The sequence below is a fragment of the Syngnathoides biaculeatus genome, chromosome 5 (assembly GCF_019802595.1).
Source record: "Syngnathoides biaculeatus isolate LvHL_M chromosome 5, ASM1980259v1, whole genome shotgun sequence".
NCBI classification, from domain to species: Eukaryota; Metazoa; Chordata; class Actinopteri; order Syngnathiformes; family Syngnathidae; genus Syngnathoides; species Syngnathoides biaculeatus.
In genome coordinates, this window is record NC_084644.1 from 12295344 (window position 1) to 12314639 (window position 19296).

Here is a 19296-nt window from a genome sequence, read left to right on the forward strand (position 1 = left end):
ATTTTCAAACAAATCAGGCCATCAATCGCTTTTGCTCCAGCGACGTGAGTTGACTCCAGGAAGTTTCATTTCCTCTTTAATGGAAATCATCCCATTTTAACATCGCCATCAGTTTTACATTTCTCCAGCGACGTCACAAAAATCCTTTTTTTTTTTTTTCCTTCAGAATTAATTGTCTGGATGGGTGCGCCGCATGCGGACCGCCGTTTGTTAAGGTGATGCCGCGCCGCCCTCACTGAAGCATCAACACTCTCCGTCACCCGTCCGTCAATTGCTCTTCTTATTAATGCGCGGCATCAAAGCGGCGGCTGCGGAGCTCCTGCAGCTTTTGCCTTATTGAAATGATAATAAATTCAATTACTTCGGAAAATTGGATCCTTTCCGATTTACCAGAAAAGGCGTGAAAACGATCAGGGCGGGGGGGGGGGGGGGGGGGTGCGTCGGTGGGGGGGGCTGCAAAGCAGCTATTCCACATGAATACGGAGACTAATTGTTGCTAGTTGTCCGCGTTATCTCACTAAAAAGGATGGAGTGCGTTTGTCTGTGTGTGTGTGTGTGTGTGTGTGTGCCAAGGACGAACCCAGCGAGCAGCATTGTGAGAACATTGTGTGGGAGTCGCACGGACGCCCCCGCTGACATATCATATTCAGTATGAATTTCAATGTGGACTCAGGGAAGCTTCAGAGGTTTTACAGCACGTCCACAATATTACGGACAGCTGGGCTACGCGATGAAAGTCAACGCAAAAGCGTACCAGTGTTGACAAAGAAGTGTGATGACAACCGTAATGCAACTTAGTATTTCATAGGAAAATAATAGTGAGAAAGCAGGACACGTCTGGCTGTCCTGGTTTTTGAGGAAAATGCGCTTAGGACACCACACTGACACCAAAGTACATACGTTGGACCCAGTTTCCGCTGACTGGGCTGAGGAAGTTGGGGTAAAGGCCTTGAGGCTTCTCGATCTTATTCAGCACCTTCCTGATGTTCATCACCTGCACGATACAAATAAAACAAAGCGTCAATAATGAAAGTTTTGAAAGCGGCGCTTCGAGGGGATGGTATGAACTCTCTCCAGAATTTGAGATCACAAAGTCAGCCCTGCTTGGGACTTTTAGGACAGTTTTTAAAATTAAGAGCTTTAAAGAAACCCTTCACCAATTTAACATCCCTCCAGTCATTATCCAAGCTGCTTATCCTCACAAGGGTCACGGGGGAGTCACAGGGCAGATATCAACACCATCACTAAGCGAGGATCGATCCCACGCTGCCTGCACCAAAGTCAGGCGTGTGTCCCACTAAATCATCAGTGACTCCATTTGATGTCCATCCATTTTCTTCATCGCTTATCCTCACGAGTGTACTCATGACATCCATCCATCCACTTTCTTAGGCCACTTATCCTCACAAGGGTCGCAGGGTGGTGTGGAGCCTCTCCCAGCTGTCAACGGGCAGGAGGCGGGGTACACCCTGAAATGGTTGCCAGCCGATCGCAGGGCACATCGAGACAGAAAGCAGTCACGCTCACAATCACACCTACGGGCAATTTAGTGTCCAATTGATGTTGCATGTTTTTGGCATGTGGGAGGAAACCGGAGTGCCTGGAGAAAACCCACCCAGGCACGGGGAGAACGTGCAAACTCCACACAGGCGGGGCCGGGATTGAACAGGGGTCCTCAGAACTGTGAGGTCAACACTTTTCCAGTTCTGTCACCGTGCCGCCCCATTTAACATGTCATTTACATTTGTTATTTGGATTAATCTGAAATGTGTTTTATAGGATCAGAGAGAGCATCTGCATATTTGATTTGAATTTCTCAGCACAAATTAAGATGTTCCTAATGTGAAAGCAAAGTATTTTTTTCAGTGGTACTTGGCGTCAAAAGTCTGAGAGCCAGTGTTGAGTATTTGAATAAAAATAATAAGGTCTCGGTTTTTTTGTACCTTCTCGGTGTAGACGGGGTCGCCGGAGAGCTCGCTGAGGTGGACGAATTCCAGGTGCAGGGTCCCGAACTCGGCCAGGATGCTGCTCCCGGCCGACGCCCACCCCCAACTCCAACTGCTGCCACTGCAACACAACGCAAAACGCAAACAGACTAAGCAGCGACGCTCGCACGGGAGTCAGAGGATGAACCATAAAGAATATCATACGGTACAATTGGCGTCTCCTCCTTAGTGAAGGTGGAGAGAATTATGTACATTTACAAATATCAGTTCGTGTGAGAACAAATCTTTCAGGAAAAGCCCATCTGAACTTTATTTTAATTCGATGCACTTTAAATGGCGGCCCGTGTGTTGTGACTCAAATGTCACATTTGAATGTCATTAGTTCATCATGACCACAGCCGCATATTCACCGTTAAAAGCAGGGTGTCCACACTTGTGCAAACACAGGGTCACTTGTTTGTTTTTCTTTGTCTGAATTGAGATGTACAGGTTATAGGTCACATGCAAAAAAAAAAAAAAAAAAAAGTTTTGGAATGATTTATCTTGGTCTCACATTTGTACCCCCCCCCCAAAAAAAAAAAAAAAAAAACCCTGACGTTTGAACAGGGGTGTGTAGACTTTTTTTATAGGCACCGTATATGGTCTCTGGTTCACCTTAGATGACCACACACATCTCATAGCACCCTCCCTCCCCCTTCCTCTTGCTTGCGATGTGCAGTAGAAGAAAGCGAAATGAGCCAGCAGATGTCCACCTCGCTTGGTTGCTCCCGCACCTGACGCGTCAAGCAGAAGTAATAGCTAGCTAAACACACAGCGTCTTTAAAGTCAGTCAAGCTCTCTTTTATTTGTCTGTTTATTAGCCACTTAGCTGGGACGCGTTAATGTTTTGGAACAGATGAACGGTCCACGCGAGTCCGCGGACTGGAAATGCGTGCAAATAATATTCAGGCCATTTTTGTTTACGCGCAAGGATTGAAATCACGTCAACGCTCAGTTTGGAGTCCTCGGCCACGTTAGCTGCCAAGCACGCCAAACACTTTTCAAAAGTCTATTACTGTCATTTCCGGCCTATAAAACGTGACTTTTTTCACACGCTTTCAACCCTGCGGCTTATGCGGTGATGCGGCTAATTTACTTACAGCCGCAAGGGGGCACCCGAACGAAAAAGGGAAGAGTGAGACCAGTGTAATATACGTCCCGAGGAAACGACTTTTACCGGTATGTATTTTTTTTCAACGTCTCTGTTAGCACTGCGGTAGCGTTAGCGTGTCGCTGCTGTGTTGCAGTAATTTTATTTTTATTTTTATTTTTTTAACCAGCCCTGTTCGTGCTACCGTGTTGCTGGAATGTTAAGCTCAGCAAAGGTATTAAAACTTTTAAAACTCTTTCTGTGTACCGTCTTTCTTTGCAAATATCTCGTGTTTCAATGTGAGTTTCAATGTGGGCACTTGCGGCTTTTACAAGTACGGCTTATGTATGTACCAAATGGTATTTCCTTTACAAATGTACTGGGTGACGGTAAAATCCGGTGCGCTCTGTAGGCCGGCATTCATATTTGGTCTTGTTTTCTGGCTGCGTTGATAATGATTTTGAAAACACCTCAAATGTACCATTGATCCATTTCCTATTGCGTTTGGCCTCATTAGAGTCACAGTTGAGTTGGAGCCTCGCCTAGCTGGCTAATGGCGAGAGGCGAAGTGCACACTGGCCTGGTCGCCAGCCAATCATAGGGCACGTTCACACCTACAGAGTATTGGGAGGATGACTTTGGAAGTTGCTCTGTTGAAAATGTAATAATGGTGTAACTGTGGCAATGACATTGTCAAAGTTATATAACTGATTCCATTTAATATTTAGATGAATGCTCTCTATTGTGAATGAATGCACCAACCGCACCTTTGGATTTTTCCCCTAAAAAGGGATTAACAACATGGATCATTATTTTGAAAACAAAACAAAACATATTTGCTCTTTACATGTACGTCCATCCATCCATTTTCTGTGCCGCTTATCCTCACGAGGGTCGCGGGGAATGCGGGAGCCTATCCCACCTGTCAACGGGAAGGAGGCGGGGTACACCCTGAACTGGTTGCCGACCAATCGCAGGGCACATAGAGACAAACAGCCATTTGCACTGACAATCACATCGAGGGGCAATTTAGAGTGTCCAATTAATGTTGCATGTTTTTGGAATGTGGGGCGGGGGGGGAAACCAGAGTGCCCACGCAGGGACGGGGAGAACATGCAAGCTCCACACAGGTGGGTCCAGGATTGAACCCGGGACCTCAGAACTGCGAGGCCAACGCTTTACCAGCTGATCCACCGCGCCGTCTCTTTACATGTATAATAAACTGAAAACAAAATGTGATTAAATGTAAATAAATAATAATAAAAATATAGAATGTGTTAGTCGGATGTGTACAGCGATTTATAATTATAATAATTCTAATTGTAATTTTGGACTTCTTTTTATGGATCATTTATCCGGTCTTGGTATTGACCAGATAAGTGAGCCATAAGAAAAGTCCAAAATTATAAAGATGAACCTGTTTAAAAATTGGGGATTTTTGTAAGATCAAAACTGTAAGGATGAGTCTAAGCATTAAAAAAAATAATAATAACAAATCTTGCCAAGAATAAATTGGATTATTTCCAGATCATAAATCAAGATTGTCAAATCGGAATATTATGATATCAAAGTTGAGGATAACAAAGGAATATATTAAATGAATATTGCGAATATTAAAATATTGTATTTTAACAAGTGTACTCAAAAAATAAAGTGATGTATATAATTGGAATATCGTGCCTTTTATTCTGGAAAAAGCACCTTTTATTTTAATTTTTTTTAAATGTAGGAAGGAAAAATACGTTTTTTGTGTCTATTCCTATATTAAGCTGGCTTATTTTTGTGATGATACCTGACAATCATATCAGACTTTGCAATTATTCCCAAGATCAAAGGAGGAGGAATTAGTTTTTTCTTATGTACTCAAAATATGCACGTTATGAAATAATACAACATAATAAATGATAAATTATTGTGGGACCCCCAAGCTCCGGCTCATATATTTCCTGACTGCTGCGGTCCATTTTTGGAGCTTGGGGCTGATGCTCACCTCCCCAGATTGATGACTCCTCGCGGGATCCCCGTCGGCGTGTTGAAGGCTGGGAGCAACTTGGCCCCCAAGTCCAGGACTTTAGTCTTGAATAGCTGGAAGGACAAGACAGATAGGAAAAAAAAATCAACTTAGTATAAAAAACACATTGTTGTTGTCAACACCCAACGTATCACACCAGGAATCCACCTATTGCTTATCACACCTTATGCATTATTAATGATGTAATTTTAATCCAAACCAAATATTCATAGCAACCTTGTGCACGGTCACTTTTGGACACTATCTCTTTAAGAGATATATTCTCTCTCTCTCTCTCTCTCTCTCTCTCTCTCTCGATAGTCAAGGTTAAAGCTGAGTTAATGGCTCGTCAATCACCAAATCGTGCGTTTAGTGTCTGGGAACAAAAGAGCGTCTAGTCAAGAAGAGTGATAGTGAAGAAGAGAGATGGAAGCAAGTGGAGCAAAGAAAGGCCTCCCAGCAAACCAATGGACGGGAGATCGATGGAGGAGAAGACCAAAGTTGGGAAAAGTTTGTCAATTTGCGATGGTCAATGGGGAAAATGCCAAAGAAGCAAGGTCAAGTCCTTTGTTTTTGTTGTACACTGACGACATTTGCGTTTTGGATCAAGAGATGAACATCAGGCAAATGTTCTTTGATTTCATTGGATTTACATCCCGATGTGTTAAAGAATGGCCTTGCGATTGGCTGGCAACCAGTTAAGGGTGCACCCCGTCTCCTGCCCACTGACAGCTGGGATCGGCTCCAGAACTCCCGCGACCCAAGGAAATGGTCGCAGGAAAATGGATGGATGGATGGATGGATGATGGATGGATGGATGGATGGATGGATGGATGGATGGATGGATGGATGGATGGATGTGTGAAACAACTCAGGACAGAGCACATTTGACTATCCACTTTCCAAGTGAGCAAAGGAATTGGAACATCCATCCATTTTCCATACCGCTTATCCTTACAAGGGTCGCGGGCATACTGAAGCCTGTCCCAGCTGACTCTGGGCGAGAGGGAGGGTTCCCCCTGAACTGCTCATCAGCCAATTGTAGGGCACATATGTATAAACAAGCAACCATTTGCAGTCACATTCACATCTATAGCAGTGATTTCCAACCTTTATAGAGCCAAGGCACATATTTTACAATTGAAAAATCCCACGGCACACCAACAAATGTAAATGTCACCAAAAATGGATCGCTTAATTACTGTAATTACTGTACTTCCTGGCATCTAATAGAAGAGGATTTTTTTTTTGTTCTGTCTGTCATTGTCCCTCACTGGCATAAATAGATGAATAAAGATTTCTTGGAAATAAATGGTTTTTTTTTAGCAATTACATAAAATTGGATAACTGAAGAACGCTCACAGCACACTAATGTACCCCGGCACACTGTTTGGGAATCCCTGATCTATAGTATAGTGAAACCTCGATAAAATTGACATCAATATCGATATTGGATAGAATGGACTGTTGGTACTACGCAATCTTTAATCATTATTTCAGCATATCTGTTATTTGTTCAATTGACCCTTCCGTACAGGGCACTTAACCACGCCTCCTGAAGTGACGTCACGCCACGTGCGCTGACGTAAGACAAACAGTAAAAATGGCAAATACAATACAATACATTCTGAACTGAGACAGACTCCATGCTTCTGATTTCATTCGAATCAGCGATATATTATAGATTCTAAATACAATACATTCTTAACTGAGAGAGACGCCATGCTTCTGATTTCATTCAATCGTTCACACGTAGCAATGTTATGCTAGCGGAGAACGTCTCATTCAGTTATACGAGACGTGTATTAAAAATCAAATTTAGGGCATATCTTCGTGCAAACACAGTCTGGTTAAGCTTCGGCCACGAGCCGGCAAGAAAGTGACACGTTTGTGCAGTCCGATCATCGCTAAATATCGCTCAACAAAGAATAAGTGTGTCAATCATTCACACGCAGCAGTGTTATGCTAGCGAAGAACTTTGAATTCATTTATACGAGACATGTATTGAAAATCAAATATAGGGCATACCTTCGTGCAAACATATGTGTTCCGATTGATATTAGATGGATTTAGTTGATGATGCGGTCTTCCACAAAGTTTGATCCATCGAAGGCATTTTTCGTACTGGGTCTTCGGTTTTGGAAAGGGTACGAATGGAACTCCACCAACGAGCCTTTCAGGATACCTGTCGTCACTATTACAAAGTCCGTGACTACACCTCTTAACCATATTTTTTGTTAAATAACCCAAATACGCGAAAAAACGCTAACTAAACCTATACTGGACCATGCAATGTTGTCTGAGAAAATGGCCGGAGCAAAAACGGGCTTTGGTTTATGCAGATCTCTGGCCTCTGATTGGTCAGTGACCCGGATTGCGCAATATCCACGGAGGGGTCAATTACTTTTAAGAATATTTGTGTTAAAACAGTTTTATTTTTCCCATTTCTATTTTGCAAGCTCTTTCCTAAAATGTCTGTAATACCATAATTCCCAGCCTACAGAGCACACCTGGTTATCAGCCTCACCAAGTACATTTGTAAAGGAAATACTATTTGGTACATACATACGCCACAGCTGTGTAAAAGCCGCAATTGCCCTCATTGAAACCTACATTGAAACATGAGATTTTTACAAAGAAAGATGGCACATGGAGAGTTTAATGCTAGCTAATGCTAACGCTAGTGTTAGCACTAGTCCCGCTAATGCTAAAGCTAGTGCTGCGCTCACAGGGCCGGTTAAAAATAAACATACTGGTAAAAATCACTGAGACACGGCAGTAACACACTAGGGCAGCGCTAAAAGAGCTGGACCAGTAAAAGTCACTTCCTCGGCACATATATTCCACCAGTCTCACTCTTACTTTTTCCGCTTGAGTGCCCCTTTGTGGCCGTTAGAAAAAAATCATAAATTAGCTGCATCACAGTATAAACCGCAGGGTTGAAACAAAAAGTCGCGGCTTATAGGCCGGAAATTACGTTACTTTTTCTTTTTAATATTTATCTGAATCTCAGTTTAAAAAAAAAAAAAGACCAGGATGTTTGTCGACGATGGGTGGGGCAAACTCAATATCAGCTGGGTGTAAAGGTCAAGACTACCTTGGTGGAGGTAACAAGTGTGTCTAAAAGTAGGACAAGGCCGTCAGTGATTGTAGTTTGCTTGTTTCCAGATAATATAATTAATTACAGGCGGGTGTCCCTGAGCCGGCATCTGCTCAGGCTCTAAATTAAAGGCCTCGCTCAGGAACGACCCAGTGGGCCTCGTCTGCGATTCCGGAAGTAAACGAAACTCTCGCCGCCTACTAGCCATCCTCCTGCAATGAAGAGCTATTGCCGTCATCATCCTCCCCTGTGCGCACACGTTCTGACTTTTTGTCTGCGCATCTGATGAGACGCGACAGCTGACTGGTCACTTGCAAGAACTGCTACACAGTGGGACACAAACAGCTTCCTCCATCAGGTCCAAAAGCGCTCGGGCGAACACTGTGGAGGGCGGAGCAAACTGTGTCGGTATCCGGGGGGAGGGACGCCGCCGACAAAGCAGGCTCGGGCTGCCATTTTTGCTTAGCTGCAAAAAGCTGCTCTGGCTCTTTGTCAGCCCTCGCCTCGGGGACGAAGACAAAGAGAAAAAGGTCCGAACTCTGCTCGGACCAGCACGTTTCCTTAAGGACGCTTTCAGTGTCGATTCTTGTCAAGAAAAACAAGCCAAAAAAACATAGTTTTCCATTGGAAATGCTGCAACACAGTAAAAACAAGAGATGTTCGATACTAGAAATACCAATATGAGCATTCGCTCTTGAGTACTCGCCATTACTTACAGCAACAGGAGTTGCTTGCCAGTATTTTTTACCCTTAGTATCAGTGGCTGGTATTGGCAGCCATCACGAGTACCCATTACTTTGAAATAAGGCCAGTATCACCACGTTCCCAATACCTAGTATAAACTATCTCATTTTTCAACATTCTTCTGCCATAGATGTGTGAAAATAAGTTGACTAATGTTAATAATAAAATTGCATTTTAGAGGATTATTTTTAACAGGACCGCCGTAAAAAAAAAAATCCGGATCTCTAAAAATATATTTCTATCCACTAATGAACTTCCTACGTCAGCTGCCAGAGCCCTGTGCTTTAAGGAAAATAAATAAATAAATAAAAAGAGTACGCTAGATAATTTATGCAGCAGAGCCTCTTCGGAGGGAGAGCTGCAGCAGATTCAATAAATTAGAGATGGGTGAGGTGCCGGGTGGTAAAAAAGAAGAAGAAGAAGAAGAAGAAGCCACCAAAGCCCAATTTGGAAAACAAACGAGCGGCGACGGCGAGCCGGTTTCCTCTGCGGCGCAGCGCTAAATTGGACCACATTAATGCCATATTGCGGTCTTCAACACTTGCGTGTTGATCAGCCAATCAGAGCCATGACTTTGTAGTTTAGGAAACAATTAAGGCACATATTGTAGATCGTTATATTCCTATTATATAGTATGTGTGTGTAATGCAGGGCTACAATAACACTGAGCGTGATCATTATTGCTTTATGGCTCGCCGTATAATCGCCAATTAGCCCTAGCAAGTCGCTTGTCAACCTCGGAGGGATTTCACGAGCTCAGTCAGCACGCGTTCTTCCAGGCGTAGCAACTTGGAGTTCTGTCATGCCATTGTTTGTCTTATAACGTCTCGGTATAGTTGTATGGATGATGCAGTTTCTGCACTCACACGCCACACACTCGTGTCGTTCCATTTCAAGCCGTGATAACGCAACATCTAGACTTAAAAATGTATTTTAATTACATTTACAGTGGTTAACTTCTTGTCTAACTTGTCTGTCTGTTTGGTTATCTCTCCATTCCCACATCCGACACTTGTGTCATTCCCTATGAAGTCAGAGGTGTGATTACAACTTGACCCTTCTGAGAATTCCACTCCAATTCGACGCTAGAAGATGGTAATGCTCCTTGAGACGGACCCCGAATTTCAGTGACAAATCCCCGGTGGGCTCGGAAAACCATAAAGGAGAATTTCAGATTTCAGGGGGTGAAGTGTCTCGAAGGACAAGACGCATAGGGTGTTGACTACATTCCTGCAGCAGAGGTGTGAGTGATGGGCCCGTACCAAAATGACAATGTCATTCTCTCATCTGATTGGTCCCTGACCTCAAGTTCCACAGTGTTGCCATGGTTCCCAAATGAAAAGCAGCGCTAACCCGACCCATCTGTCTTGGGCCGGCGTTAAACGTCTTATGATTCCGCTCATTTTCTCAGTGGGAGGTCGACGTGACACACATAGTTCTGCTGGGCGCCAAAGAGGATTGTTGTTCACGGCGAGTCGGACGTGCCTCGACGATTCTATGGCACGAAAAATAAATGCGAGAGCAGTTTTGTCTGCCAGGTGCCAGGTGCCGGGTTGCGGCGACAAGGATGTCAAAAGCCTATAAATCCAGCGGGGCTTGTGAGAAAGGAGGTTGTTTGTTTTAAGCACAACCGACAAGTGGATTGAATGATATTTAAATGCCAGGAGACAAAAAGTGATCCTGTCACTCGAGCAGCTTTAATCCCTTTTTCAAGATAACACTTAACCCTACACCCAACCATAACTTTTACCCTTATCTGTATAGCTCACCCCATAACCCTTGTCCCAATCACTATACCGAACAATTAAACGTCTTATCCTAACCTCATGCCCAAAGACACCCTATATCTAACCCTATGACCTAACCCGTAACCCTCCTATCCCCTAACCGATAACAAAACCCTAAATTAATTCCTTTCAAGAGTTTTACCGAGATATTATACCCCTAAACCTATTTAATGATAACAAAAAAGCCCTAGGTCTCAGGTAGGTATCAGATGGATTAGCTCTCTCACCCTAACCCTTCTAATTAACATTTCTAAACCCAACACTCATTGTTCCCCAAACCCAAGACCCAATCCCCAGTAACCTTATACTCAGCCCTTGACCACAACACTTCTAAGCTTTGAGGCTTCTAATTAAAACCTTCTAAAAAAAAAAAAAAAAAACCTCACCCTATCCTTAAAACCCTTTTAGCCCAAATGGTGCACATTTTCTACCGCAAATGAAGGTGTGCACACTTGCAGATACGATTTCTGGACAGCAAAGAAAACACATATGGGCACATTTATAGGTATCCAAGGCCAATAAGGATCAAAACATTATCTTTAGTTATTTCATCTCTTTTATTTTTTCATTCGATAAATCCCACCCTCAAAATATATTTTTCATCAAAAACATCTACCTCTCCACACAAATGAGCAGAGACAGTTTGTCCTAGTGGGGTTGCCGTAGTTCATCGGAGCAGTCGATGTGTGCGCAGGGGCAGGAGGGCCCAGCGCAGAGCTGGTAGCAACAACTAATTGTGCAAACGATTGCTCAAAGAAAAAAAACAATGGGAGTTCTACAGTTTTCGGCAAGACTGGACAGCCATTCACAGAGGGAGGAGTACGCCAAAGCATTTGTGCCCGATGTTACCAATGAACTTTTTGACAACTTTTTGCATAAAGACAAGATAATCAAACGAATAAAAGACTTGCTATTGTTGGCAAGAGCTGTTCACCATCGTACCATCATGATGGCAAATCAAACAATTAACGGATGGAAGTCTCAACGCTTATATGAAGCTTAATCTAACGACGTATAAACGACTATAAAGTCATCAGCAAAACCATGCAGGACAAGAAGTCACATTAATGATAAGAAGTGCTTTTGTTATCATTGGTTAGCAACATCATAACAATGTTATTTAAAAAGAATTCAGAGACTTATTGTACTCTAAAAGTGTTGGTTCAACATAAATGGTCAAATACACCTGTATTGAGTTTTTAAAATATTGCATGGCTCTTTTGAAATTACATTTTGGCATTTATGGCTCTCTCAGCCTAAAATGTTCCTGACCCCTGCCTTAAATCCTAACTCTTCTAACCTTTTTTTTTTTTTTTTTTTTAATTCTAGGCCTCTAACTTTTATTTTAAGGTTAGTGTAAAGGTTTTATGCACACCTTAACCCCCTAATTTGAACCACTCACCCCATTGCTATCCCAATAATGAAGCCCTATATCGTACCAACAATACACAAAGCCTAATGCGGCACTCGAGTTTACAAAGCCATTGAATGACTTAAAGCAGAGAAAGCATTTTTTTTGTTCTTATTTTCCCTCAAGAATCAAGATTTTGTTTCCATGTCAACAGAAAGCAGGAGCAATATGATCTGTTGTGATACCCATGGCGCCATATTGACTACGTACCCGCTGAGGCAATGTCTGACCACAGTCATGCTTTTAGGGCATTCAAGCCTGTCACCTACGATTAATTTAACCTAAGGCCGCTTGCCTGAGGTCATTCCTCAGAAACACAATAAAATGTTTCAGGTATTTTCCACGTCTCAATACTGGAACATTACATCCGTAAGTTGGAGACAAATGAACAAGTCCTAAAGAATTGTACAAAAACCAATGAAATCAGCACCAGTAGAATAAAAAAAGAGCCACGGGCATCAGCGGTGACGTCGATAACTATGAATCATTTTGACACTTTTCTTCACAAGAGGAGAGCTAAGACTTGTGACCCATTTGAAGACGCCCCAATGTCTCGGAGGCTGAAGATGAGGAGGAGGAATATTCCTACTAGTTAGTGAGTAATGGTATCCGATATTCCCAGAAAAGCCTTGAAGAATGGGGGAACCGAGGAGGGGAGGGCTTAAGGCGTTCTCTGAGGGCATTCTCGGCTTCTCCACAAATGTCACCGCTCATAGATATTGCATGGGCCTTGACTCCTTTTTGATGCTAATTGACCCGAGCTGCTTGCTAAGAGAACGTGGACCAAGAAAGGAAGGTCGCCTACAAAAGACACGGACGACTGGTTAAAAAATGTGACCTGTAACTAAAGGGCAGCCGTTCGATTCCCATTGAAGGGTATTGCAGGCATACAAAGTTCTACTGTGTGATGTCACAACTCTATGAAAAAAAACGCTATAACCAATTTAACACCTAAGACTATTCCTGACATTGGATTTTACACCCACGATCCAGTTATTTCTACCGAACCCCTAACCCTCCGAATCCGTATCCTGAACCTTAACCCGATCCCCAAACTTTATAACTAATTGTAACCCATCACCCTATGCATTGCCCCTAATTTTATTACTTACCAATCAACCTAACTCCTTAACGTTTTCGATCCTAACTTCTAGCCAAATACCTGATTACTAACAATATCTCTAACCCTAACCTTATACACAAGTGTGACTTTTGAGAGGCGGGTTTTAGCTCCCACATCTTCAGGAAAAATGTTTTGATTTTTATGTTAAACTGGCTTACTTTCACAAAGATCTGTCATCGATGCTTGGCCACAGGTATAATCTCATCACAGTGTGTGTTGTACTTCTTGCCACCATAAATTCTCACAAGCCAAGCTGCTGCCTTTCCACCTAGCTTGCTGGCTACTTAGCTACCGTAGCTTCACAGCATGCTGTGTTGGATCAACATTCACCCATTAAATCTGCCGCTGAATTGGCCTTCTACAGCGAATAGCACTTGAACCCTATCGCCTAAAAACTAATCCCCTAACTAACCCTAAAGCTAACTATACAACAAATGTCCTTTGGTTAAATGTAAGGTTTAGCATGTTGTCAGCCAGCATGACATCTTCATTTCACTGTCTGAAGAAGGAAAATTTGATGAAGATGTGCTTGGCTGGTATGCTGTAGACTTCTACATCATCCATATTTGTTATTTAGCTCAACAGTGATCTATTGACTGGTTAAAGAATGCCACCTCTGCAAGAAGGGAAAACCCTCCCACTCCCGTTCAACGTGATCACAAAGTTGCACCGTGTAATATCACGACTTTAGCATCTCGCATGGAGTTTATTTTGGGATGTCGCCATCCATTTGCGACTAAAAGGGGGAAATGAAATGCGGCTCGGGCATGTGCATCCAATTCCACGGAGATGGAAGATTTAAGCGGTCTGAAGCTTCAATCTAAACACTTTTGATGTATCCCCATCTGTTTTCACAGCGGCAAGAGTTTTAGGGGGGGTGGCGCAGAAAAGCTAAACGTAGACAAACCATCCAGAAAGAAAAACGCAAGTGACATCGGTGTCATCTCTGCTGTAAAACACATTTGTCAGTTGGGTATGATAAATTACATATTCGATATTCATAGTGGTGAAAACTTGGGAATCTGAAGTTTGGATTGACGCTATGGATCTTAAAGCAACATTTGGGTTTAAAGCCTGAATGTGACATTTATGGAAATGACAACATGGGAACACCAAAGAAAACAAACATTTTCAACGTCCAACAGAACACGGAATCATATTACGCGTATATGCATGTTGAATGAATCTAAATGATACAGAAATGTTTAAAGGACGAGTGCTGTTTTGCTCCCCAAAACATGATTCCCCCCCCCCCCCAAAAAAAAAGCATGGATCTCAAACTATTTTTTTTTGGTTGGGTTTTGGTAAACAAACAAAATGTGAATATGCAAGTGAAATAAATACAAATATTACATTATTAAAGTAATATTGTGTCCCAAAAAATAAAAAGTATTTCCAAAAATTGTGAGTCTAAAACAAAATGTCTGAAATTCAAAGAAAAAAAATGTTTTAAAAAACTAATTGTGCCTCCCAAAAATGAAAAAAAAATTAAAATGTAATAATTAAATGAATAGGTTACATCAAAAACAACATAAACAAAAATTTTGTCAAATACTTGAGAATAATCTAAAATGAGAACAATATATTTTAGCGTTTCAGTGAAAAGCAGCAATCCCCAAATTATAATGTTTTTGTTATAATAAACTCACATAGTAAATCAGACAGTATGGAGAAAAAAAAGACACGCACTATTAAAAAAAATATGCATTTTAAAATAAAATAAAATGAAAAATGTCTATTTGACAAAAATCTCCAATGTATTTATTTTAATCTGAAACACAAAAACACAATTTTAATTCACAATGTAATAACATCTAAATGCGACGAGGTTTGGACTTTGACAACTCGTTAATAACCCTATGTAGAACAAAATTTCCACAAAATGACGTAAAAAATTCCCGATTGTTTTTATCTCATGATGTGTTTAACCATGTTCAGCACGTGCAACAACTACGATAAAATCATGACTAAAAAAAACAACACTCCTGGATTATAAATGTGTTTATTTAAAGCAATGAGCACGACTTAAGGGTGTAAGTTTCGGGAAAGTCACCTTGCTATTTGCAGCGATTCAAGGCGGCAGTGGAGTGACATCAGCTAATGCGTTGGGACATCCTCGGATGACTTTGTGGGGTGGCTTACATCTCAGGTTGTGTCGCCCCGAATACCGGTCAAACTTGCACCTCCAGTGTGCGTAGAAACGCAGAGTAGGATCTCCCTGAGTTCAAGTCACAGTCCACTGTGGTAACACCAGCAGGACAAAGTCACTTAAGGAGCGGTACGCTATTCCTCACGTAACAGTTTCACCGATGGACACGAAATTGGGTCCACATGTTGATCCATACCAGGATGCCCGAGAAAGTCTCAAGGACCTATGTCCAAAATTGAAGAGGAACCTTTACCACTTTGGATTGTCCAGCTATTCCGGACGTATTCTCTTGTTCAAACTTTGCAAGACCAATGGATGAGAAAAAAAAATCGTTCCAATAACAGTAAAAAAAAAGTGTAAATACACCAAAAATAAATCATTGATATATTGGGGCCGGCAAGTGTAAACTGGGATATAGTGGGGGATTACTGTAATTTGAAATGTTTGGGTAAATAACTTTTTCAACAGACTAGTTTATCTTTAAACAAGATAATATATAGAATATTTGCTACATTAGTTCAACTAAAATGACACACTGTGGCGACCCCTAAGCCAAATGGAAAAGAAGAATAAGAAGAGTGCTTATCCTCACAACGATCACAGGCATGCTGGAACCTATCCCATTTGACTGTGGGCGAGAGGCGGGGTACACCCTGAACTCGTCTCAAGCCATTTGCAGGGCACGCAGACACAAACACAAACAGCCAATCATGTTCACATTCAGATTCACACCTCCGGACAATTCAGTTAACCTATGCATGTTTCTGGGATATGGAAGGAAATCAGAGTACCTGGAGAAAACCCATGCAGGGACTGGAAAAAAAAACATGCAAACTCCACACAGCCGAATTTGAACCAGGGTCCTCAGAACTGATGCAAGATGCTAACCATTTGCCCACTTTGCTGCACAAAAAGAAGCAATTGAATTTGTCTACATAAAATTGTAATCCAGGCCAACAATAAAAGTACTCCTTTTTAAGACTCTGCTCTTCGTCACTTTTTCAAGTAATTTCAGAATGTAAACCATCTGATGTTAGCATTGATTGTTAGCTAGAATCTTCCTCGGTAGCAAGTTTTTGGTATTTATGTCACCCATTGTAGATGAGCTAACCCTTGTGGCTGGTTGCAAACCTTCATTTCAAGACACCTCTATCATATGTTAACATAATTATGAATGTGTCAAAACTTTATGAATGTTTTTTGTAAATCTAACATCGTACAGAGTTTGTGCACGTGACCTCACCATTTTCACTGTGCCAAATTGCTAGTCGAAAAGAGCTCCTCGACAGTGTGGGGGACATTGAACCGGAGCAAAATATTCACAATGCCCAAGACTTGTTGTGCTATTGGTTGTGACAACCGATGAGACCGATAATCAAAGAGATCATTCTAAGGAATACCAGCTGAAAAGACCAGAAAATATCAATGGATTTTGACAATTAAACGTGATGGATGGTGCCCAATCAAATACACACACGAATGTGTAGCGATCACTTCATTTCAGGTAGGAATTATTCTTCTCAATCTCAAATTCCCAAGACGTATTTATAATGCCAAGTTATAATGGATTAAAAAATAAAAAGACAGGGGGTAGTCTCCAACATACACGGAAGCATGTTGCAGCCACACGTAAAACTTCGGCAAACCTCTCCCCGACAGAGTCCAAGACGTATTTAAAAAAAGAAAAATAAACCATCGGTCACAGTAATGTTTACGTAGGTTAACCTGTGGCTGCAACACGTTTCCGTTTGTTTTCTGTTTTTTCTTTTTTAAAATACACATTGGACTCATTTGAGAACATTACATATTTAAAAAAAAAAAACGTCACGGAGAGGTTTACCGAAGTTTAACGCGTGGCCGCAACACGCTTCGTGTACGGAGGAGCCGACTCCACTTTCACAGTCTACTTTCTTATCGGCGAGAACATCGACTTCGGCATTAAATAAGGGTCCGCTGCCACTGGCTCTATGTCAAGTGTTTCTCATTTTTTCCACATACCCTCGTTTATGATCACCTTGTAAATCTTTAACGGTATCGGGCAAAACTCTGGGCGTCATGCTATAAGACATATTTTCGTGCCGTCTCCAACCGACTTAGCCTTGAAGAATGCTTTGCTCGACCGTCAATATGGCCAGTCACGTGGCTTTGGTGACGTAGGCGCACGAGCTCTATTAGAAGCACTCGGACACATCAGGCAGTTTCAAGGACCTTCTTGCCAAGTCAGATTATTTTGCTTAAATTAAATAACGTACCCATCTCATTTAAAAGTTTCCATTTTTTGTTAAGTCCAGTTTTTTCAGTGGCGTCGTGATTTTATTGCAACATTACAATTAACACTTTTGATTGAATGCATTGTTCTCTCGGGCCGTTGGTAGATTTACATCAGGTCTCGTGCAAATGCTGCTTCCTTGTATTGTTATAGCTTTGGAGGAGACAAATCATTGTTAATCAAGCCATAAAATCCATCATGGAGTGCTTCTGTTGTGTTCTCCTGTGTTAAGTCGCTGATTGACGGTGTTGAAACACACTTTGGCAGCCCAACAAAGTCATTCCCAGTCTTAATTTGCCGGCGCGCTTGGCAGTCAGTCGCCTTGGCCCGGCTGCATCGGGCAAATACATACTTTGAAGCAAAAGGGGGTATTTTAGCCTCATGATTGTATAACAGGAAAAAAAAACCCTGAAAATCAAGCCCCACCACTCAGTTGTGATGCGGGTTAATGTGATCAATGCAATCACGGTGTTGAGACGGGTTCATCAGGGCAGGAAATAAGCATCCGGCTCTGATTAGCCTACACTGTGAGCAGTGATTGTGCAGCTCGAGCTACACAAAATACAAAACTTTCACGACAAAAGGGGAACGTCAACTGGATGCTGAGATCACCAAGTGTTCAATTCTGTGCCGTAATGGAACGACACGCTCTGCGGAATTGGCCTCAAAGAACACTTTGCGGGACGGAAGAGGTAGTGGCGGCAAAATGAGCTCGCGGGGAAGCAGGCGGGAACGCCGTTGCAATTGGCCATTGGAGAATCGACGTGTTCTGGAGGAGGACGCCAGGCGGAACGCTGCAGCTCCTGGGATGCAATTACAGGTTGATGACCTCATCATAGTCGTATTCTTCATTTCCGACGAGCAGATAGTAAACACCCTTTGTTCCTCGTCTCGTAGGAAATATCTCTCCCGAATGGCACTACGGAGAAATAGGGGGACTCAAAGGAAGAGGGAATATTACTGCCGATTGCCTTATTTCTCCGTGTTCCAAGAAACATGGCAGACATTCCATTCACTTTATGGCTGCAAGTGTTCTGCCAAGTGTTAAGTGAAGAAAGCCACACAAAATGCTTTGTGTGCTGTAAATACAATACATCGACAATTAAAGCTACAAGCAGCGTGGAACTAGCCTTCATGAATCCTTGAAACTAACTCAATTTACAAGTTAGCATTCTTCTGTCTAGGATACCAACTTGGGTGAGTAATGGAAGTGAATGATTTTTTTTTTTTTTAAAAAAGGGCCTATTCAAACCAAAATGGCAGACATCTTGTTAAATTGAAAACAGATCTTTGACCCGTTTGTGGGGAATCCATTTATCACACCCAATTTCGTGTTGCTTGGTGATGCTGGTATTGAGGGATCATTTCTTTCTAACTCCACGAGAATCCTTTTTATGTCAGGGGTAAGGGTTAGATGGTGGAGGTAAAACAAAAAAACTTGGAAATTTGACATCGCCCATCTGTCGAGGATAATATTACCCATCAGGGCTCACCTGTGCAAATTCATCCATCTACCTGCTTCTGTTTGGGGCTCAATTGGATGAATTTCGTAGTTGGAGGTCCTCCTACAAGTATGGGCCCTAGAATTAGTCCCAAAATGGTGACTACAAACTACAATTCTTGGCTT

The 19296-nt window shown here is 42.1% G+C and overlaps 1 protein-coding gene across 4 annotated transcripts in view; it reads right to left on the reverse strand.

Moving 5' to 3' along the window:
• The window catches only part of LOC133501273 (mannosyl-oligosaccharide 1,2-alpha-mannosidase IC), a 160834-nt gene that overhangs the window by 13895 nt on the left and 127643 nt on the right, over window positions 1-19296 (reverse strand). For 3 of the 4 annotated variants that reach the window (XM_061820911.1, XM_061820913.1, XM_061820914.1), the window contains 3 exons: window positions 5066-5160; window positions 1944-2070; window positions 901-994 (listed from right to left, as the gene is read on the reverse strand). In XM_061820911.1, the coding sequence (XP_061676895.1) occupies window positions 901-994; window positions 1944-2070; window positions 5066-5160 (316 nt within the window). The remainder of the gene's footprint in view (window positions 1-900; window positions 995-1943; window positions 2071-5065; window positions 5161-19296) is intronic. The other variant, XM_061820912.1, reaches the window with a different exon arrangement.